At 37.4% G+C, this 23,282-nt stretch overlaps 1 protein-coding gene across 2 annotated transcripts in view; it reads left to right on the top strand.

Annotated features, from left to right (window-relative positions):
• Positions 1-23,282, top strand: part of RABGAP1 (RAB GTPase activating protein 1) — a 75,681-nt gene that overhangs the window by 4,654 nt on the left and 47,745 nt on the right. For both annotated transcript variants that reach the window (XM_052814235.1, XM_052814237.1), the window contains exons 2-11: positions 2,330-2,531; positions 9,021-9,255; positions 9,803-10,007; positions 10,639-10,813; positions 11,164-11,321; positions 14,918-15,028; positions 16,150-16,216; positions 17,688-17,790; positions 19,012-19,181; positions 21,947-22,121. In XM_052814235.1, the coding sequence (XP_052670195.1) occupies positions 2,382-2,531; positions 9,021-9,255; positions 9,803-10,007; positions 10,639-10,813; positions 11,164-11,321; positions 14,918-15,028; positions 16,150-16,216; positions 17,688-17,790; positions 19,012-19,181; positions 21,947-22,121 (1,549 nt within the window). In that variant the 5' untranslated portion in view covers positions 2,330-2,381. The remainder of the gene's footprint in view (positions 1-2,329; positions 2,532-9,020; positions 9,256-9,802; positions 10,008-10,638; positions 10,814-11,163; positions 11,322-14,917; positions 15,029-16,149; positions 16,217-17,687; positions 17,791-19,011; positions 19,182-21,946; positions 22,122-23,282) is intronic.

The raw sequence follows: 23,282 nt of genomic DNA, 5'->3' as shown, positions 1-23,282 counted from the left end.
TTGTGAGTTTTCTGATTCAGGTAAAATGATCTGTGCGGTAGTCTGCATGGAACAAAGTGATGACAAGGAACAGAGGAAATAAAATGCATGCAAAGCAAAGTATGGGGATATGGAAACTTTGGTTAACTTCAGGCAATATTTTAGCATTTTTAGAATTTTAAGACTCTGCTTTTGCACCTTGATTATTTGGGCATTAATCTGATGAACTGTGGCTGATTCCACTGTGGTTGGGTAATTGAGCCTTGCTGGCTGATACATCGCTAATAAACAAAATCTTCTTACAGTAGTCTACTACATTGTCCCCTTTCCTGTGCTGTCTTATCTTGTGTAATTTCAGTAAGACTTTTGCGCAATGTAAGGTTGGCAAAGTTGGGTTAATCAGGACCTTCTGCTGTTGCAATTCTGTATTGTGAAACTGCTGTAGGGGTTAGGCTAAGCCAGCTGTGCTCCAGGATCAAGTGTGGTGTCTGCTTACACGACGCTACTAAAAAAAAGGAGTATGCAAAAGCACAGCATACTTTTTCTTTAATTGAAGTTAATCTTGGTGGAAGGTGTCACATTGGAAGACTTTGGAAATAGGTGAAATTAATGCTTCAAGACAGACACGCTATACCAAAATAAATTGCTAAATTGATCCTTGCCTAGATGATCTTTACAGCTGCTTGTGATCAAAGCCAGCTCTTCTACTCATACTGCCCTAGTGCGGCAGATGAGTTTGCACTGTTTGAATGAAAACAGTAAAGCCAAAGGGATATGAAGTGTTTGAAGCTTATTTTTATTTTGTGTTTCAATATGTTTGATTTAGTTATTTTCAGATGATATGTGTATTATCTAGATGGTGCAATAGGGAACTTCTGTAGAAATGTTTTAATATGAATTCTTTAAACAAAAGCATCTTTCAGGATGAGAACTCCACCCTACCTTTAAGATCTATGCGAGTAATACCAGATAGACACATACAGCGAGTAAAACTTTTCAAAATCTAAGTTTCTCAGCAGGTAATTCTCACTGAAATTCAGTGGATCTTAAAATGTTTTTGAAAAGGATATCTAAATACCTTACATGCTTTTGAAAATGAAACCCAATAATCATAGATATATTGTTATTCATGAACAACCCACATCCGTTCTTCCTCTTTCGCACTGCTTCTGTTGTCCAGTGAAACATGTTTCAGGACTGTGAAGTGACTCGATTGGTAAAGTAATCAGGTTAAAAATAACCCAGAGGAGAAAAAAAAAAAAATGTTGTCCTCTTGGCAGATTTCATGTCGTATTGGTGGCTGTGGAGAGAAGGGTATTGATAGAAATAAAAGCAGGCTTTGCTATTTTTGGTGCATTGTTCTTGGTTCAGGGAGGAATGCGATGAGCTGTGCTTGTGGATATGCCAGGATTCCCCGTTGTTTGGCTGCTCTGTTGGAAGCCAGGTTGGGACAGTGCTCCACCAAATGGAAGGCAGAACTTGAGGCTGAAAAAGCACTTGGGTTTGGTCATGCTTGGGAGTATGTAAAGACCTGAGCCATTGTGATAAGGGTATATTTGGGTTTCTGGGAAATTAATTACCCATTTTTATCACGGCAGTCTGTTTTGAGCCATGAATTCTGAGAATCTGTGCTGTAGAGTTCAAGGTGTGCAGCTGAACTTCACCTTTTGTTCCTTTCTTCAAATGCCTCTCAGTGCCAGTACCAGCTTTTTAAAATCCTCTGTTGGCTCTGATTCTCAGTACTGATCCAGCCTACGCTGTTCTTCCTGCTTCTTGGAAGTCTTTTCTTTTATTGTTCGTTACAGTACAGAAGATTCAGCATAGATTCATAAAATGCCCAAGGTTTTAGAGCATCCTTACCACAAAATATCAAGAGTTAGATCTAACTCTTGTTTTGGGGGAAAAGAATGTGGCTGCAGCATACAGTGAGCTCTGATAGCTACAAAAGTAATTTTTGCATGAACATAGGTGAAGGCAGACAGGTTATCTGAAGAAAGTAAATGGACTTTATAGTTCTGGCCTTAATAATATGTCAGCAGGCATAGTGTATGTTCCAAAGGCCTGTTTTGTGCTACATGTAGAAAATGGTGCCCGACATAATCATGAAATACTGCAAAAAGATTTATTAACTTCCCTTTTGTGAGCTATGGAAACCAGTACTCTAATAGTAGCGTGCTTCTTGGCAAAATCAAAGCAGGACCATGAGTGTACACTGACAGAAGAGTTATAACTTGGTTATACTGTCAGATGTGTTACTTTTTATAACTAGTCAGCAGGTTTCTGAAAAGAAACGTTGGAGCATTTTAGCATGAAGTTTTATATAAGTATTTTTATGATTTTTGTTTTTCAGGAGTTTATAACATATTTAATCTCATTCATGAATCGAACTTCCTTTTTAAGTCATGGATGACAAGGCTTCTGTTGGAAAAATCAGTGTCTCTTCAGACTCGGTATCCACTCTTAACAGTGAAGATTTTGTCTTGGTTTCCAGGCAAGGGGATGAAACACCATCTACAAATAATGGTAGTGATGATGAAAAAACAGGACTGAAGGTAAGAATCAATAACCTGAGTTTGTTCCCTATTCTTCTAAATCTAACTAACCATAGAGAGCTTAAAGAGGGACTTCTTTGTTGTGGAAAACTTGACAGAAGGGAGAACTTATTCAGGAATCAATTTTGCCAGTAATTTCTGCATTACTGTTGCTGATGTCAGAGGTGATAATTAGGTTTTGAGTAAGAGCTCTCTCCATCACTACCTGTGGGTTTTTTCCCACTTTGCAGAATCCTTCATGAAGTGCTTAGGATGAAACAGACTGACTGTCAAGAACTTTGAACTGTGATTTTATCACAGCTTTTGGACAGAAAGCAATATTAACATACACTTGATTTGACCATATCTGTTAATTCAAACATATATTAAAGTTTTCCCCAATGTGAAATGTTCTCTTTAAGAAATGTAGAAGTGTAGTTATAACTAACAACTTGGCATGAATCTGAGAATACAAGCCTATGTGGTAGGCTTGTGTGAATTGGAAGGGCATTGATATCTTCTCACTTTTAAAAGTGCTGCTCTGAAAAGAGATCCTTGTCGCTCTTTTTTTTTTTTTTTTTGAAGCTATGTAAAGAAAATCTTTCATCCCAGTTTGTATTTCAGCAGTCTTTAAGCAAAGTGATACAAGTAAGGTGGTCACTCCAAATTCCATCATTTTAATGTGTTGAAAACTGGATCTTTCCTAGAGTGAGTCAAGTTAGTGTGTTCTTTGTGGGAGATGGAAAGAGATAATCCACCATTGCAAGAGACTGACGTCTATAGTCACACCTACATCTTCAAAATAATGTTTTTAAAGATGATAAGAAATCACATCTTCTGCCCGTTGGACTGGGTGTTCCTCTTTTCCTTATCAGCAGTTGTAACACAGACTTTATTGAATGTTTCTTGATGCTTTTGCTCATCTTGCTTTTACCTCCCAGCTACTCTCTTTGTTTTTCTTGCATTCCTTTGAGTCCTGGACAAGACATGCCATTATAGCGGCTGTTTTCTTTTACATAGGACTTCAAGCTAATTCTGTTAGTTAAGAGTCTCAAGATCTTACTTCTGCTTAATCTGGCAAAAATGTTCATTTACATTTTATTGCTATTGCAGAAGATTGCCACTTCACATCGTAGGATAGCCTAAAAAAATTTGAAATTTTCTTGAACAATCAGCCTGGTTATCTATGAAAACCGCTGAAAGACTGTAACCTCACGCTTGTCTTTCTAAATGCTGCAAATACCAGCAGCTATAAATACTTAACAATTCAGAATAGTCTCCATAGTGGAGCTTACCTTGAGAATGCTTATGTGACAGTGTATGTTATTAGCTCCCAAAGTTGCGATGCATCATTTGAGACCCCAGGAGACAGACACAGTCAATCAGATTTTCCATTCCATCCTGTTACTCCCAAAGAAAATTTGGAAACATGAAATGCCGTAGTCTGCAGTGCTCCTTGCTCCACATGGGAGCTATTTGTATTGCTGATCTAACAATTGGCTTGTGGCTGTCCTGCAGTGTTTGTATGACATGCTAGATCTTGTTTAGTACAATCGAAGAAATTGAAGAGACTTTATATACAAAAGTCATCTTCATAAAGCTAGCAAATATTTCAGAGAAGAATATCCTTAATCAATTTCAAACAGACTCCTGAAAATTACTTCTTAAATTTTCCTCGTATGTTGACTTCCAAAGTGATTTATAAAATGGTGGCTAAAGATATGCTGTCTCTCTTGATGAGGAAAGAAGAACGTTAGTACTGCTGCCTCCTGATCATTAACAATTGTAAAATAAAGTTACGCTGTTCCCTGATTTGGCACTGAATGTCACAGAGCTTTGCAGGTCTTAAAGATAAGCTTCTTTATGAATTTGGTGCCAAGACTGAGCACAATCCTTGAACAAAGTGATTCACCTTGAGCCTTTCAGTATTCCAGCACTTGAGAGTATGTGCTGTTTAGTTATTGGCTGCAATCTGAGTGATTAATGGAAACATTATACCTTAGATAAGTAGTCAGTGCGCAGTCTAAATTCTCCCATACAGGGATCTTCCTGTTAACCTCCTTCCTTCTGCTTAAGGAGGTAAAAACTTTTAACGGAGGAAATGGGAAGACTTTTTAGCTGTTCTTAAGAACAGAAGTTGTCTTTTGTTATTGTTCTACAGGAAAAGAGACATACTATCCTAGAATATGGCTTTGTTCTTGGTATCTTTTTTTTTCAGCTTGCAAGTAGTCATTCAGTAACCAGTTTTACTGTATTATTAAACTGTTTATGGTGTGCATGGATAAGTGAAGTTGTGAAGGTTGTCAGACATATGTTAAAAATACTGTCACCGTGATATCTAAAAGTGTTTAAGTAGTATATGGAAGATTAATATTAACAGTACAACGTGAGAATGGAGGTAATGTATTTCATAGGAACAAATGAGTTTTTTCAGGGAGAACTAATTGCTTTGGTACTTAAAACTAAGTTAGTTTGTTTGTAGATGTCAAAACCCATTTGCTTTGATGTGCCCACTAAGAAAAGCAGAAGATAGGTTCAGGTTCATGTTTGAGCACATGTCTTTCTGGTGTTGTTTCTTTAGAAAAGCAGTTTGAGGATCTTTCATTTGCTAAGTGCAGTCTGAGGATGCTGCTAGAAGTTTAGGCTTGTGTTTGCTGAATGTGATAGGTTGTGAAATTTGTACATCAAACCTAAGGCTCTCATTTCAAATTTGTTGATATGCTATAGTTTTAAGTAATAGTGCTGTGGACTTTAATGCACATTTTAGTTTTTGTTCTTTCTCAAGTCCAGACAGAGAAATATTTCTTCCGAGTACAATCAGGAACCATATTTTTCTTCACTTGGTCATAATTCATAAATGTGTTTTGTTTTTTGTCTATGCTGAAATACTTGGTTCAATTTAAAAAGGGGGTGTCAATGATTTTTTTCCAGAAATATAATTGGCTAGCTGTTTCTGCTTTCCATTATTGTTTCTGTGTCTGCTTTTGCTCACTGCCAGTGGGACTGAACTGGATTTATGAAAGCCTTGTTTCTGGAGCACACTGTAGAGCAGGAGTTCTTGAACTACACGGTACGACGAGACCTCTCAGAGCAGAGGCCAGCAGCATATGCGTCAGGAGAAGGGAATAAACTACAGTTCTAATAAATCCCCTGTGTTTCTGTAAAGGAAGTTCACTACCTCCTATTTAAAGGTCAAGTAAAATTAATTTTCAGTTTTGTGAGAAATGGAGAAAACAATGATTAGGGCAAATGGTTTCTTTCCTCTATCTCAAGCAAACATACATGAAACGTTTGTTAGGTACGCCTTGTTTATTCTTCCCTTCTGCCCTTAGTTCTGCTGCACTCTGTCATGCTGCCTCTTACTGGTTTTTTAGGTTGCAGCAAAGTTTCAAGCATGTTTACATCTTAATCTGTGCTGTTCCCACGATATGGTGAATTTATATGGTTGCATAAGAGACATTGGTTGACATGAAGTTAGTCGTAGTTTGTATTTTAGGCCTTGTTTCTCAGGCAGCTGGTTTGTTGCACTTGACTGTTAGGGCTATGAGAACAGCAGAGCTCCTCTAGTCCAAAAGTATATTTACTGTGTCTTTTAGAATTCTTTTTTGAGGGTAGTCTGGGCTGAGAAGGAAGGCTTTCTTAGAGGGATTCTTTTAAATTACTTTTTAAATGAAGATTTTCATGATGAGATTTTAGAATATTTACGGGACAGATTTTTTTCTTTTTACATGCCTATTTCATGTCACACCATAAACAACTTAGACTCATGTTTTACCTGTCACTACTATTTCTAGGAAGTTTTATTTTCAAGATCATGTTTTATGGGGTAGTATCTAGATGCAAGTTATTGATAATGATTATTTTACCAAATACAGTAGACCACTGTTCAGACTTTTGTGGCTTGTAATCTTGATGGAACAGAACATTTTTTATGTGCGTTTTATGTTAATACCATTGCAACATTTAATTCTCACTGGATGTAAATTCCTCACCTTCCTTTCCGAAACCCAAAACTGAAGCTTGTTTAATCCCTGTGAGCAAAAGCATGAGATGCAGGTTTTTGCCAGAATGAATTTTAACTTCAAGTTACATAAGAAACAGGTCCTGTAAACTAGAAGTTACTTTAGGTTTTTTAATATACAGGCTTTAACAAGGCTGGCAGGATGTTGTGATTGATTCATTACATTTTCTTGCAAAACATATAAACTGTGTACAGTAAAGTAACATGGTGCATCTTCCATCATCATCATCATCATCTTTCTGACGAATGCCTGCAAAGACGTGAATAATAAACTTGATACTTAAAAGGATTATGCCTTTGATGACCACATGCTTGTGCAAGATTTTTCATTGCTTCCATGATTAATCATGCAAATGAATACTAGAATTATTGGGAGGAAAATGCAAATCTGTGGATTCCTGTAACTAGTTACAGGTTACTGATACTTCTGTGGATGTACAGCTGAGTAAGGCAGTTACTGTCTTGCTCCTGGCAGATGATCCCAGCTAGCACATCAATGTATTCTAACCCATACCTAAAAATTACTTTCTGTTTGAGCATGAGTTTCAAGAGCATAAACATCTGACAGATTTTTTTGTTGTTGTTGTTTAGATTCTGTAGTAAAAGTCACTAGGTGTTGTTGTTTAGATTCTGTAGTAAAACAGTCACTAGGTTTTGTTGTGTAGATTCTGTAGTGAAACAGTCACTAGGTTATTACTTTTTATGTCCCTCCTGCCTCTAGGATCTTGTGTGCTTGTTGTTTTTTTCACTACCTGTGAATTTCATTTTTTGCCTACTTTCTTCTGAAGAACAGGGATCTGGGACTTTTCTTCTCTTAAAGTAATTGTATTCTGCTCTATTCTAGAGTAATTCCAGTTTCTGTTCTTTTGTTAATATTCTTGTATATTAAATAGTTACTTTTCACCAGAAAACTAATATGCAATTTACACCTTTAATGCAATATAGATAGAGGCTGCAGATACAGATAATTATTTGGAGATTGTAGGTCTGAGTGTAAAAGAGAAGACAGTAAGTAAACTTCATGTTTCTTCCTTTTCCCTCTGAACTGAGAAGTTTGTCTTTGGGGATGCGATGGAAATGACCATATGTCGGAATTCTGACTTGACTGAGAAACCTCTAATCTTGCTGTAATTACTCCCGAGACATGCCTGGTGGAAATGCACATACAAATATCTAAGTGACATCTGATGTTTTGCTCATAGTATATTTAATTCATTGCAAAGCTCATCTGTGTGCATGAAGGTGTTCTGTTATCTGTTCCAGTGTTATTTCAGCAATCTTAACTGGACTTCAGGTTGATTTATTTACTGTTGAAATGTGAGAACCTTGGCCATTGCTTCAGGTACTTTCAAGATAATATAATTTTCTACTATGAGATGCTACTTTTGAGGCAGATGGAATTTGCTTCAATACTGAGATTGTGTTATGGGCAGATTTTTGTCTGCTCTGTATTCTTCCTCCTGTTTTTAACCACTTCCTTTCTTTATTGTCTTGTTTTACAGATTTAAAAAAAAAGAAAATTTTCTTTAATAAGATTTCTTTTACACTCTTTTTAAGAACTTGGGGTAGTTGCACAATTTGGATTTTAGCTGGCATGTAGCGTCTTAAGTCAGTAAGCTTACAGAGATGTAAGGATATAGAAATGCATATCTGCTCATAGGGTTGAGACAATAATAACCAGCTCATAGAATTGAGACAATAGTAACCAGCAGCAGCTGAAGTGATGGAATCAAGTACCTTTCTCTGACTGCCATCTGGTAAAATACTTCTGTAAACTCCATTTCTGTGCTTAATTTCTAAACTATGTAAAGCATCAGTCACTTCCCTATTAATTGCAGAGGAATGGACAAAGAATTCCCTTAGATACCGTATCTAAATTTCCTGAAATTAATGTCTTCATTCTCTTTTTAGCTTAGAACTTAATTTCGCACCATTTAGGTTGCTTCATGCTTTCATGTTTACTTCAATGAGTGCAAAGTCAGGCTGTAGGTGAGTGTTAGGAAAAAAAACAACACTACCTCTTCTCAGCATGATGGCATAATCCTGTTCCAGATTCTTCTCTTCTGTGAAGACTTGCTGTCTTACCCGTGAACCACGTAGCATGTTTAATTATATTTGGCCCTTTCTGGTACTACTCTGAGAATTATTATAGACCACTGTACTGTGGACATCTGTAAGTTTCTTCTGTCATAAGCTAGTCTTTCTAGTTGGTGATTAAAGACTAGTTTGAAAGTAATCTCCTCACTTTTTACAGTGCTAGGAAATCCCTGCTTTGAGCTTGTTAATTTGTTAAAGTAGGGAGGATATAATCCATACTGGTGAGCATTTGCGCATTGCAGTTTGTGTTTACGGTTGTAACTAGGTTAAATTTGTTAACTGCTGCTTTGGTTGGCAGAAAAAGCCGTATGAATGACCCTGTTCCTGAGGGGTGGGTTTTTTTTTTCATTCAAACAGTTTTTTTGTGCCCCAACTCTGTTTGTGGCTCTTAGATTGTGGGGAATGGAAGCGAACAGCAGCTGCAAAGGGAGCTTGAAGACGTGCTGATGGACCCACCCATGGAAGATCAGTCAAGTGACCGGGACCATGGAGAAGAAGTTAGAACTGATGGAGATGGGGAAGAACCTGTTGTCCTTGAAGCTTCAGCATCCTCTACCATTAACCCAGTGTCGGTGGCAGGACTCCAGAAACCAGAAATGAGTTTGCCGGTGAAACCATCTGAGGGAGGTTAGAAAGAAAATGTGGAATGCCTGGTGGTATCTTATGAGCTAGCTTTTTATGGGGAAAGGAAGGAGAATTTATGTACAGGTGTGTCCAGCAACCTTTCCCCATTTCTCCCATTATAATCAACTAGTGCAGTAAAAGCCAGGTTATGTGATGCAAGAGTTAACATATGCTGAACTGTCCTCTCTTCTGAAGACACTTGCTGTACTAGCCTTGAGAGGTACTATGATTTCTTACCTGGCTGTATAAAATTTTAGTCTCTTTAGCTCGTCTATGCATCTTATTGCTGTAATGAAAATCAATGCACTCTTATATTTAAAAGAAGCCCTCTGAGTGAACTGATTGTAGAGTTGGGATAGCTGAGTTGCTCTCTGCTGTCAGCAACTCACTTTCAGGCAGGGTTTTCCTATAGTGTTTTGTCCTGACCTGACTTTCTGTAATGTGTTTCTTGGTCGCTTTTGTCATTTAGTTAGAGATGAGTCAATCTCTGATAATTTACCTACATATACCTTGTCTTGCTTCTTATGTTCCACTTTGTGTCTTACCCTAGACTGTGAGGATTTGAGCCCTTTTACACCTATGACAGATGAGGACAGCGTGGTGTTTAGCAAGCTCACCTACTTAGGTTGTGCCTCTGTGAATGCTCCCCGGAGTGAAGTGGAAGCCCTCAGAATGATGTCCATCTTACGAAGCCAGTGCCAGATTTCTTTAGATGTGACTCTGTCAGTGCCTAATGTCTCTGAAGGAACAGTGAGGTATGAAGCTCACTCAGGTGTACTCCATGACTGTGTGCATTTAATCTTCCTTTTAGCAAAGGAAACAAGCTACCAGTTTACCTGGGAGGAGACATGAGCAACTTGGGATTTTGTTTAGTGGAAAAAGTGGGTTTTAAAGAGATCTGAGAAAAGTGATGCTTTGAATTTGTTTACCAAAGACATTTTATGTCCAAGGATCAGTATGAAATACTATGATGATCCAAGGTGTCCCCAAAGCCATAGTGGGAGTGGTTATTGATGAAGACTTTGGAAATAGCCTGGAAAGTATTTAGTTTGTAGGGCTGGAAAATGGCTGATATACAAGGCTTAACAGGGATGAGGCTATCCATTGCTGCGTATTAGTGTAGCTTTTGAAGGCTAAGCCCTGAAAACTATGGGGAAATTATTGGTGGAAATGTCTGTTGCATTGTTCTTTTCTATGCTGTTCAATTTATATATAATTATTCTGGTCAAGTTTTGCAGTAAATGACAGTCAGGAGCTAGTTTCTGTGTGATGTACTTTTGCCAGTAGCTATGACATTGTTAAAGCTTGCAAGTTAATATCTGGCTGAAATAATTGTTCTGAAGGTGCAAGCTTTGCGGTTTTTTTCCTCTTTCTCTTTTTTAACAGACTTCTAGATCCTCAGACGAACACAGAAATAGCAAATTATCCAATCTATAAAATCCTTTTCTGTGTACGAGGGCATGATGGAACCCCTGAAAGTGATTGCTTTGCTTTCACTGAAAGCCACTACAATGCAGAACTCTTCAGGATTCATGTCTTCCGGTGTGAAATCCAAGAGGCTGTAAGTTGAATCTTTTTGTCAAATGATAATTATGTACATGTAAATGTTATTACTGAAATGAAATTGAAGTATTTCAGGCATGTTAAAAGTAATGTAATTCATCACTTTTGGCTTTTTTCTACCCCAAGTTAAGATAATTATAGAAACCTTAGGTATGAAATAAGAATGCATGTTTAATAGTTTATCCTTTTAAGAAGTGTAGAAGACCAGTTAATTAGATGCTAAACCTGAATTATTTTTGTACAGTTACTTCTCATTTTATTCTTTAGTGAAAATTCAGGTAGGTTTCAACCGATGCATTCTGTATGTCTGTGGCTTTCTGATCTTTCTTCGGTGCCGTATAAACACAGGTGAGCCGAATACTGTACAGCTTTGCCACTGCCTTCCGTCGTTCTGCCAAACAAACTCCGCTCTCAGCCATTGCCACCCCACAGACTCCAGACAGTGATATTTTCACCTTCTCCGTGTCACTGGAAATCAAAGAAGACGATGGGAAAGGTTATTTCAGGTATAGATTCTTCATTCCTGTGTGTGCAGCATCTGGTTCTGTTGGAAAGTGAGTGAATAAAGAGTGTGAGTCTGAGGTGGTTGCTAAATTCCCTTTTTGAAAGTTTCCTATTCTAGTTTAAATGAATCCCAGACATAAACATTTTTGGGAAGTAAAACAGTGATGTCCGTCTGGACTATTTCATCTTTGTTGTTGAACTGATCCTGGTGCTACCTGCAAAGTGCTTCTTATAGTTTGTATTTTTCTTTTGTCTTTAAACCCTTTTCTATGCAATGCATTTTAAGTTGTGTTCAGCTGAATTGCTGCTGAAGCTGAAAATGCATCGTTGTGACTGTGCTCTCATATCCAGAGTTGTGCACATTTTCGGCCAGGTTTTCAAAGGTGCTGAGGATGTGTGAATTAGTGCAGGAGGCATAAGGGTGCATATTTTTAATAAAGTCTCATGAAAGAAAGCAGAGAAAATTAGAAACTCTGAAAACCTCCATTTTTAATATAATTTTGCTGATCCCAAAAAGATAAGTTACTCTCCAGAGAAGTATTCAGCCAAATCTGTTTGTCACAAGATGCATTTACTTTTAAGATCTAGTACAGGGTTATTACTGCTTCATCAGCTGAGAGCTTGATGATCAAGATCTCAGACTTGTTCCCACATTGCTGTTCCAGAACTAAATAAAGGTGTAGTTGTCCATAATGTGTTTTTTGGCTCCAGAGATATGGCTCTGTATGCAACCCGGTATCAGAAAACAACCATACGATTATGAATTTGTGATCAGCAAGTGTCTAGAATTCAACAATATTGTTTAAAACCCTTTCTTGAATAGTTGTTTACTTGCAGTCATAGGAAAGATGTTTGTGTAGAGGCAGAAGCTAACTATATAGGAACATAAAGACCACTTTACATTTTAACTTTGGTCATTAGGTTTGATTTTGCTCCATGAATGGGATAAATTCAATTTAATTTTTCTTAAAATATGTTGAACAGAGAGAATTCTCTAGCGACATTTGAGAGCAGAATGTAATAGAACAAATCATACATGCTGGACTTCTTCCTCTTTACATGATAGTGCTTTGGTAGTTACTGGAGTTGCATAGTTCAGGCTGAAATCTTCCAGTGCTGCCCAGGAAAGGTAAATTTCTTGAATGACATTGCCTATGTAGACATGCTGTTATTTTTATCCTAGTGAAAACCCAGCTTTCCTTATTTCCCCCTTGTGATTGCAACTTCTAGTTACATCATGCATTTTAAGAATATGAAGGATAAATCCTTCATCTGTACCCATTTCCCTGTGATTTCTTAGGATTGATCTCTGTATTAGTTATTGAAAGCAGAAAAGAAGGCAGAATTCAACTTTGTTCTCAAAGATCATCATTAGTTCTCCTTGGTTTTGCTGTGATCTGTTTCATTAAAATACTCACCTGTTCTGATCTGTAGTGTTTATCAATATCAAAAAAGATTTACGAACAGAGCTTGCCTCTGTTTCTAACGGGTTCTGTTTTCTGACTGAGTTCTCAAAATTTAATTTAATTTTTCCTCTTTTTTTTTTTTTTCCTGAACCAGGTATTATTAGCAAGTGGTAGTGTAGGGTGAGAGTATTAGACCAGCTTTTCACATTGTATTGGCTAATGCCATTTTCATGTTAAGTCTGATGGTGGATAACCTTGGTTTCTAAAAAGACCTTTTTTAATTTATGCTAAAAAGTTATTTTTCTGCTTAGCCTATACGCAGTGCCTTTAGATGTTTTATATAACCATTTATAGTGTTCTGTAATTGCTGAAGTGTCTTTATTTCAGTACAGCATGTGTGCCAAATACTCTGACTTGTTGAGCACTTTGGCTCCTAGCCACAGCTTCAGAGATGTTTCTCTTCTTGGTTTTACATCCAGCTCTAGTTTTATTTATTGAGTGAATAAATCCCATTTAATAATCCAGTAGTTATTCAGCACTCCAAAGGACTGCTCAAGTGTTGAAACTGAAAAATGATTTAGCTTAGGGCCTGAGCCTGAAAAGATACTGACAGCTCTTAGGCTTGGATGCAGCAGCGGCTGCTGAGGTGCATGGCAGGCAGAAGCGTGGCTGCAGCACACAGGGATACGCCAGGTGAAGTTCAATCTTGCTGGCTTGGTGCTAATGTCAGCATAGCCACAGCAGTGCAGGTAGTGTAAGCCAGCCTAGGATTTGATGCTTATGTGGTTTCCAGAAGTTGTGCTGCTAAGAACTGTTTCAGTCCTAGCCAGCGCGGGTATGTCAGCATGGACTGTAGGCTGAACCTTAGCCTTTGCTATGGAGATGTATCTAAAGATCTTTTCAGCCACAAAAATACAGCTGCATTAGGAGTGGAACAGGGCATTTGTTTAAAAGCTATGTACCTACTCTGTACAAGGTGAAGAAAAGTGGATTTTTGCCTCCAGCTAAGCAGAATCGTACCTACATTGGGCGTACAGTACAGGTTTTAGTTCAAATAGCAAACTTTATCAGTTTGATGTTAATCCTCGTATGACCCTTTGCGTGCAGACCCATACTCACCTGGAAGTTGAGAGAACACTTTCCACATACTCAGTCTCTGATCTCAATCTTTAATGTACCTGACCCTGTCTTGGCTCATCTACCTTCACTTGTCACTCTGGGTCACTAGTAGTGCATTTCTGTCATGCTGGGGAAATGAGGTCTGATGGCATGTACTGACTGTAAGTATGGAAATCCACTGTCCTGGCCCTGGAGACAAAACTCCTGCTGACAGTTAAAGGCAGTCTGTTATTCCCTGGCCTGGGTAAGCACCCACTGTCAGAAAATAAACCCAAGTTTTGTTTGAGGTGTTAAACTGTGGGCAATACTCCACCATCCATTTTGCAACTCCTGGGGGTAACAATGCATGGTTTGAAAGTCTGAAATAAAATAAGGATTATTCTTATATCCAAGAGAGAAGTGAACATGCGGTTGACTTAAAAAGAAAGTCAAAACCCAACAGTCTCAATTTGTCCAGTATTTAATGTAACTGTGCTGCTCAACAGGGAATATTGATGGTAAAACTTTAGCATGTGTATTGGCATTGAAGTGTAATTCTAGGTTTTTCCACCACACTATCCCCTCTTTTTGCAGCATTTAGGAGAAGGGGCGCTCTGGAGAAAAAATAAGGGAAATCGTTTAAAGATTGGTGCACTTTCTTGGCTTGTTGGCTTATCATGTGCCCCAGCAGTCACCTCCCTTGTGAAAGCAAGCAATACGCAGTTTCTTATAAGTAATTGCTTAACAAATAATACTTGCATGTTACGTGGGGAATCAATATTTAGAAACTTTCTTGAAATGCTGATGGAAGTCTAACAACACTAAGCCACACAGTATAAAATAATGGGTTTTATTCTGCAAACTAAGTGTCCTTGGTTTTCACCTGACGATGGTAAAATAACATCACATAATCGTGTTGCCATTTCTTTCATGGTACTGATTGCAGTGTGCAAGGAAGAAAGGTCTTGAGTGCTTTTGTGTAAAAAGCTGGCTTCACCAAGTGTCTGTTGCTGGTTTTGATACATGCAAGGAATACAGATAAATGACGCTCTGAGGGTGTGGTTTTTTTTTTTTCCTTTCCTGGTAAATAACAGTGCGGTTCCCAAAGACAAGGACAGGCAATGCTTTAAACTCCGCCAAGGAATTGATAAGAAGATAGTGATTTACGTCCAACAGACAACTAATAAAGAACTTGCTATTGAGAGGTAATTTCATAAATTTTTAAAAAATTCATTATCTGTTTTGATGTTTTGTGTTCTTTCCTCTGAGGCAGCAGATTAGTAATTGTTCTGTGAATACTCCATTTGTGTAATTCAATGCCACACCTCTGTCAAGTGGGATTGTGCAGAAGATCAGATTGGCTTGTTTCAGCATGTGTGTGGCAGGGGGCACAATACAGGCGCAGTCCAATCTTGCACAGATCTGGTTGTGGAATCAGTGGTTGCATCCCCTCTAAATACCCATTTAAAATTTTTTTTTAAAAAACATACTGCTTTTATTTTCAGCGGCCAGTTTGTCTTAAATGCTGAGGCTATAATCAGTGACTGAGTTATTTCAATTTGCTTTCATTTAATCTCTGTTGCATCTGACAATATTGTTGTATGTATGCTTTGAATCTGCCACAGTCTGGAATTCTAGAATATGAAGCATCTGTGAGGGAAGGGGGGAGCTCAGACTTCAAATCTTCCACTGCTTAGAAATAAACTACCAGTTTTTGACTATTGACAGAGTTTAGTGCTGCTCATACTACAGAGAAAAGATGCAGCTTCTGCCAGCCTTTGCAGTCTGAAATGAATGCGGGACAGTGTGGTAAACCAGAGGATGAAGTGGAATATACCTGTGTGGGCCAAAAGTCTTTGCAAAATGAAAACATAAAAGACAAGTCCTTGCACTTTATCTGGAATTTCCTGATTCTTGTCTGTATCAAAGGGTAAATTCTATGCAAATATGTCTCAAAAAAAGAAAAGAAGGGAAGAAGAATGCAGGCTAAGTTGTCCTGTGGGATAAGGAACCCTTGTTAGCAGTGTCTATATTACACTGTCTTGTAAACAAAGATAATCGAACAACTTTCCAGGCTACTGTAGGCAGGGTAAAATCATATTCTAAATATGCTTATGAAATCTTGCTTGACACTTAATATTGGCTTGACGTTGTTTTGCTTGACATACTTGATGCTGCTTTCAAATGTCAAGGTTTGTTGACATTTGTTATTGGATTCATGGGCTGCTTGTGATGTATGACAGCAAATATTTAGGTAAGGAACGTTAGTGGTTTGTTTATGAGTAAGTCTAATTTTTGCCATTTAATTTTTTGCCTGGTTTTGCAGATGTTTTGGCCTTCTCCTTAGCCGTGGGAAAGATGTTCGGAGCGGTGACATGCACCTTTTAGATTTGGTAAGGATCTTAACAAAATTCAGTAATAATTTTGATAACAATTGTGCGTGATCTCAGGATAGACAGAAAAGATTTAGATGCTTATGTACATGTGTTGATGGGGATTGATGCTGTCGCTTACGCTATTGAGGTTGAGACTCTGGGAAACTGGGTTGAATTCCTGCCTCCTACAGAGTTAGAATGTGACCTGATGCTTGGTCAAGGGAGTTGCCCAATTTTGCAGTCTGTCATGACTGTTGTCAGTTAGGGGCCTGAAATAAGAAACATGGAGCCTTATTTTTGGAAGTGCTGAATATTAAAGACCTGTGCTTTGAACATAAAAAGTTTTATAGCATACTTATCACTGTAAAAATTGAGGCTTAAGCGGCTTCAAACATAACACTGAGAATTAGTGGGTGCTTTATTTTTATGACTCACTTCTCCATCTATAAAATGATGAAAGACATCATCTGACCTCACAAGTGTGTTGTGAAAACAAACTTGCTAGTATTTATGAAGTACATGCTTGTTACAGTAGCGAGTACCCAAAAAGGTCCAATACTACATGAATAATTTTGCTTTTTACCGGGCCCAGAAAATAAGGTTGGTAGGTAGACAGACATGCTGAACCCTAAAGATAAAATATTGACTTGGTTCTTAATAGCTGAATAATATGTGTTTTGTTTGCTGAATAAAGCTGGATCTCAGGATGTTTTAGAGTAAAATTTATTATATAAAATAACTACTTAGGATAAAATAAAACATCTGGTGTATTAAAACATCATAGTGAAGTAGAAGGTATGTTAATGTGAAACATCTGCCAAGTTTACAAGTTCAGCAGTTTGTAAGAGAGCGTTCTGATTTAATTTGTTTTCTTGTATTAGAGGCAATGAACTACATCCCCGAAGTTCATGATTAAAGCCTTATATGTTTAAATGCTTTACCACTCAGGCAGGTGTTTCTTTTTTTTGGTTTGTTTTTTCTGGTTTTAGTGGGGTTTTGTGGTTTGGGGTTGGGGGGGTTTTTTTGGTGTTTTTTTTTTTGTTTTGTGGGTGGGTTTGGGGTTTTTTTTTTTTTTCTTTTTCCCAAACAGCAACAAAAAAGCAAAGCTTTTGCAGCTTGGAGTCCTGTCTTTCCAAGTACTTGGCTGTGATCTCACCTACACCTGTGTGAGCTGAAAATTGCTGTCAAATGGCCACCTCCAAAATGAGCTATTGGTCTTCAGGTCTCACTAGACAGACGTTCATACCACATACATATATAACAATTAGTAGTATTTGGCATTTTTATGTTATCAGCAAGGACACCAAAGATTGCATGGGAACTCTATTCTTTTCTTCAGAGATGATCTCTGTTACAGGACTGTGTCATATGGACTTAAGATGCTTGCCCTTCTCTTGCCAGTGCAGTAGCCGTTTTATTGGGCTGAGACTTCATAATGTAGAGCTTTCTTTAATTTAAATAAAAATACATAAACTTACTTTGTTTCCAGGAGTCTATGGGTAAAAGTTCTGATGGGAAATCATACGTGATCACTGGGAGCTGGAATCAAAAATCTCCACACTTCCAGTTTGTAAATGAAGAAACACCAAAAGGTATGAACTTTGCCAGATGTTATCCCTAGCCAGGGCGAATGACTTACGTAGTGGGCATTGGATCAATTCTCTTTTTTAAGATGAATCCTGCAAAAAGACGTTCATAGTATGGGATATATTCTCAGAAAGTAGGATGCCAGATGTAACATAAACATCTAAACAAAATAGAAGGCTAGAAGAAAGCTCCTGTGTTCAGTAATAATACCTTGTAAGAATAACTGTATCCCAGTAGGAGGCTGTGTAGGTTGGGGACAGGATACAGATGCTTTGTGCACAATTAGAGCTTCTTAAGAATCCCATTGAGAATTGCACTAAATGGCTATTGCAGGTTTCTTCTTTGCTTAGTTTCTGTGGTCAGCTCAGGTTTTTCTGAATCCAAGTTTTTAATTAAAAAAGAAGGATTCCTGTACCTATGAAAATGAAAGTAAAACACTCCCAACTGTAATCTGAAAATAGCTGATCCTGCATTGCTCTCTTCAGTCCTGAAACAGATCTGTCATTACTTCTTTTAAGATGTCAGCTGAATTATCATCTTTTCAATTTATTGTCACAGTTGTATGCCAAAGGTTGGGGAAGTTAATAGAAATTCACTGGGCAAAGTCATAAAAGTCCGCTGCTGGGTGCAGCTGGGTGCAGTCTGCTGCTAGATTGAATGCCATCCTACCTAAAGGACACAATTTATCATTTAGTATCAGAAGAGATCTGATAGGTCACTGAGTCCAGTTGCCTCCGTTTGGAGCATTGTACTGTATAGTCAATTTTCTGAATCTCACAGCTGAGATGGTCTTAAATGCTACCTTTAATGTGGTGGGACTTAAGTGTTGTCTAAGTAACTTCTAAGAACAAAACCCAACTAAAATGTAATTAGGCTAGATGGCAAGAGATCCGCACTGTGGAGTTAAGTATACAGATCCTTTATAATGTTTAATGAAGATTTTTGATACTTTTCAGTGGGATTTGGAAAAGCAAAATTTTTATTCTGTTTAACAAGAACATTTTCTTGGCTTGAAGACTTAAGTTTCCTTACTCTCTAGTGGATAGTGCATAGTCATCTTATTTTCCTATTTTGAAACTTCTAGGGTTTTGAGATGTTAAGTTAGGGAAAAAATTGAATTCTGCAAAAAAGTTTCATTTGTTCTTTCATGTTACTAGGAAAGAGGTTATGGAATATTTTGTTTGAAATATTTCTTTTAATACTATTGCTTTGATTTTTCTCTGTAGATAAAGTACTGTTCATGACTACCGCTGTGGATTTGGTGATAACTGAGGTTCAGGAACCTGTTCGATTCATTCTGGAGACTAAAGTCAGAGTTTGCTCACCTAATGAGAGATTGTTCTGGCCCTTCAGCAAACGTAGCTCTACTGAAAATTTCTTTCTAAAATTGAAACAGGTATTTATTAAAAAAAAAATAAATAAAATCTGCAGTTGATTTGGGATTTGGCAAGGTTGTTTTTCAAACATAACTGTGGCACAGTCAATTATATTGTTTCAAGACTTGATAGGTAGGTTTATGGTACAATGCTGAATAAATGCAAATGCATTGAAGGTAAAGATGAATTGTAGTTATTAGTGCCTGTTGGCAGATCAGAATTTCACTATGGCTGTTTCTCCCTATGATTGGTAAAATCTTTACTAATATAATGTTCGTATTTCAACAGTTTACTCCTGAATCAAAGTAGTATAATAAACGCTCTTCGATTTTAGAAAAGCTATCCTTCATTATGCTAATTGTTGCTGGCTATCTAAAGTTCCCATTAAAGGCTGGATGTTCTCATTCCAAAGCAAATTTTGATAGCTTTGATGAGGCTGCAAAGTTACATAGAGGCTTATGGATTTTCCAGCCATACCACAGAAATAAAAGGAACAGAGTATTTATCTGCAAACAGGGGCTATGCTGAGAGTTGCTTGCATAAGGGTATAGTAGGGTAAGTATGTAAAATTAAGGGTTAAGAGAAAAAAAGGCTTTGATATAATCCTGGTGACATGCTATCTGATATGTCACTAAATTGATTTTATCATACAAATCCAATATATTTTATTATCTTTTTTAGATGAGCAAACATCCACCTGAAAATAGAAAAAAAATTCTTTTTTGTGAAGGGCTGTTTTCCCCCTTGTACATGGTTGGAAGCAGAGATTTCAAACATACCCCAAGTTTCCCCTGGCGAAAAAAAGACCCAAGGAACCACAAAAAAAATCCCCAGAACTTGTTAAAAACTTTTACTGTTTTTTCCAACTTACTTTTTTACCCTGTCTACTAAAAAGGAAAGGATTATTTCTGTCCAGGATATTCATAATAGCAGTACAAGGCAATAACTTAGTCTCAAAATAAGGCTGGAAAGTTGAAGGTCCAAGTCACTAAAGAGATGATGTACTTGAAGTAGCTGCTGTTCTCCTGCTTTAGAAATTATTGTTCTGAAATTAAAGTCCTGTTTAAAGAAATGGAAATATATAGAAGCAAATAACAATGTGGATGTATGTCCTCTCTTAAGGTTTTATAATTCTGGGTGCAGCCCAAAAAAGCAAGGTTGGAGTCCTGATTTCTTGATAAGTGTTCTTTTTTTAAAGAGGTTTTGAATTAAATAAGAGTCTTTTATTAGTTCTTTTTGCACTTGTCTTAAGGTGCTAGCAAATAATGGCATCTTGGTAGTAACAAAGATGAGGTTCACTAAGGATTCTTTTTTGTGTATGTCCTATTTTTTATGTAAAAGATGAATAAACATTTTGGAAACTTTCCTTTAGAACTTCCTTCAAAATTTAAGGTGGAAAAATTCTTCATGGATGAGATCAGTCTTTTTACTTAGGATATTTTTGAGGTGGAGCATGGAGATGTTGAACAGTTAAGGCTGTTGGGCTATAAATATTCTACAACGTCCAAAAGGTGCCTTTTCTATTTGGCAGTTTAAAGGAAGCTTATCTTACTTAGCTAATTCTGTATCTTTTGTCTTAGCAACTTCACAGGCATTGTGACTTATCTTAGCTAATTCTCTTTTTTTCCACAGGCACTGTCAGGTTATCCAACTTCCAGTGTTTACTAATGGAAGATTATCAAAATTCATAGTGGACGCAACAAATATAGAATGTACTGCCTGATAAGCCTGGAAGGGAAACCTATTTCTATGGAGTCATGATTAGCCTATTAAAAATACAGCTGTGTAGAATTGGCTTATCTTACTTTGGCAGTGTTTCTTTATTCGGAAATGGTGGAAGCAGAGGGATTTTATTTGCTCAGATTACATTTAGTGATTTAGTCATTTTTAGTTTTGATGTATTTCTCTTCATTTTTAATACTCCAAAGGATAAAATTGAGCACTAGCAGCTTAGTGTAGAGTATAATTATAAATCTTATTTCCCTCTTTTCTTCACCTTTCCTTTTCTACTCTCTATTTTTATTCATTTATGAAAAAAAGTTCCAAATCCTTAGACTGTATTAAAATTTTAGAACCACTTCACAAAGAAGAATCTTCCTTTAAAGGAAAGGGAGGTATCAAAGCATTGAAAATTAAGGAGAAAACAGAGCCACGTAATAGACTTTGGGACTCAACAATTTGTGTTCCTGCAGCAATGTATACACAGATACATGACTTGGAAGCATCTCTAAAGACAATTGTCATGGTGGGAAAAGAAATCCAAACAATTTTTATTAAAACTCTCCTTTTGCCACCATCAGTATCCCCAGAAAGTTAAAGAAATAAATTACACATAATTTTAAAGGTTTGTTTTTAATTTTCCACTAATCTTTAAATAAAGGCAGAGTTGCTTCATGTTAAGGAACCTTCCTCTCTTAGACCGTTTGTTGGACAGATGCATTTACAGCTTTAAAAATCTATGCATTTGTGTCCAGTCCACTTACGGTTGAAAAGATGAGCTACCTATGCATGGCAGACCCGAACGTTACTTCTGCTCTATCTGTTACAGATACTTGTGCCTTTTGGGTGCAGTATGCTTACAGATTTTTCTAGGGCATTAGGGGTAGAAACACTTGCAGGCCTGTACGATGCATTAAGTGTGCTGCAAGGGTTGAACATTCCTCACTGTAGAATGTGATGAAAATTGTTTCTCAGCTCTCCTGTTCCAAAAAGAGAAGGTAGAACCTTATGAATTAATCTGGGCATTTGTATAGCTTTTCTCAGTAAAATGAAACTTGTTTCCTAGATAAAGCAAAAGGACAGAAAGAATAACTCGGACACGTTATATGAAGTTGTGTGCCTAGAAAGTGAATCAGAAAGGGAGAGAAGAAAAACTACAGCAAGCCCTTCTCTTCGTCTGCCCCAGTCTGGGTCACAGGGCTCGATGATTCCTTCTCCTCCAGAGGATGATGAAGAGGAAGGTAAGAAGTGGATTGTATGCTTTGTATACTTTGCAAGAACGGGCAGTCAATAAATAACATAGTTATGAAAGTTGTCAAATCCTTTCCAGTCAGAATCTGGCCTACTGATTCCCCCCCCCCTCCCCCCCCCCCCCTTGCTTTAATGCTGTGAGTATTCGATAACCAGTACCCTCGCATTCTGGATCAGCCTCTCCCTTGTGTGACACTTCTGTGCCTCTACGTTTCTCAGCCCAGGCCTCTTGAAGCCTCCAGTATGATATATTTGGAACAATGTGAAAAGAGGCTGCTAAAAATTTGGGATTATCATGTAGCTTCTGCCCCTCCTCGAGCAGCTGTGAACAGATTTGAGAGTACAAATGAGGTGGTGATATTATTTGGAAATAAAAGCAAGCAGCATATTTTAGTGAAGAGGCGAGTATAGACATCTGTAATACATAAAACTATACCAGGACCTGCCCAGCTTGAAACTTAATACTTTTTCAAGATGTTTTTTCTGCTTTTAAAAAATTCTCTTAAACCAAAATATGGACTAGTTCTGACTATATAAACATCTGGCCTTACAGCTCTGAGCTGAAATGTAGATGACTTGGGTTTCTGCTTTTTCACTTTTTCCTCTGGCCTTCTATGTGGCCTTGGGTGAATTGTTTCACTTCTGTGCTTTAATTTCCCTTCTTGGTGGGGAGGGGAAGGAGGGGAAAGCTGGTTTGAAAATTAACTCCTTTGCAAAGTGTTATTCATTAGCAATCTCTAACCACTATGCTAAACCACAGTGGTATTCTTTTCTAGACCAGGAACATACATATATTTTGTTTACAGTTGATATGACTTGCATCGTTGCAAGAGTTTGCTGTCAAGTTCAGGTGTCAGTTCAGAAAACATAGATTTAGTGAAAAAGAATATATTTCCTCAATACTGCAAAACCAATGTTGGCTACTGTATCAATGAAATGTAGGTTTTGTATATGATACTTGCTGTAAGTGTTTAAAAATATCTGGGAGTACATCAGTTAGTATTGGTTTCAAAAAGAGTTACTGTGATTATGCTAATCCTCCCCCTCCACCGCATTTAATGTGTTTCATTCAAAAAGCTGTTTAATTTAAGCCAAGGAAGTTACCAAAGAGTAGTAGCTTTCAAAGTAAAAGTACAAAACATTTAAAAGTA

This window comes from Harpia harpyja, chromosome 19 (genome assembly GCF_026419915.1).
Source record: "Harpia harpyja isolate bHarHar1 chromosome 19, bHarHar1 primary haplotype, whole genome shotgun sequence".
Classification (NCBI taxonomy): domain Eukaryota; kingdom Metazoa; phylum Chordata; class Aves; order Accipitriformes; family Accipitridae; genus Harpia; species Harpia harpyja.
The sequence above is the reverse complement of the archived record's forward strand: the minus strand, read 5'-3'. Positions and strand labels throughout refer to the sequence as shown.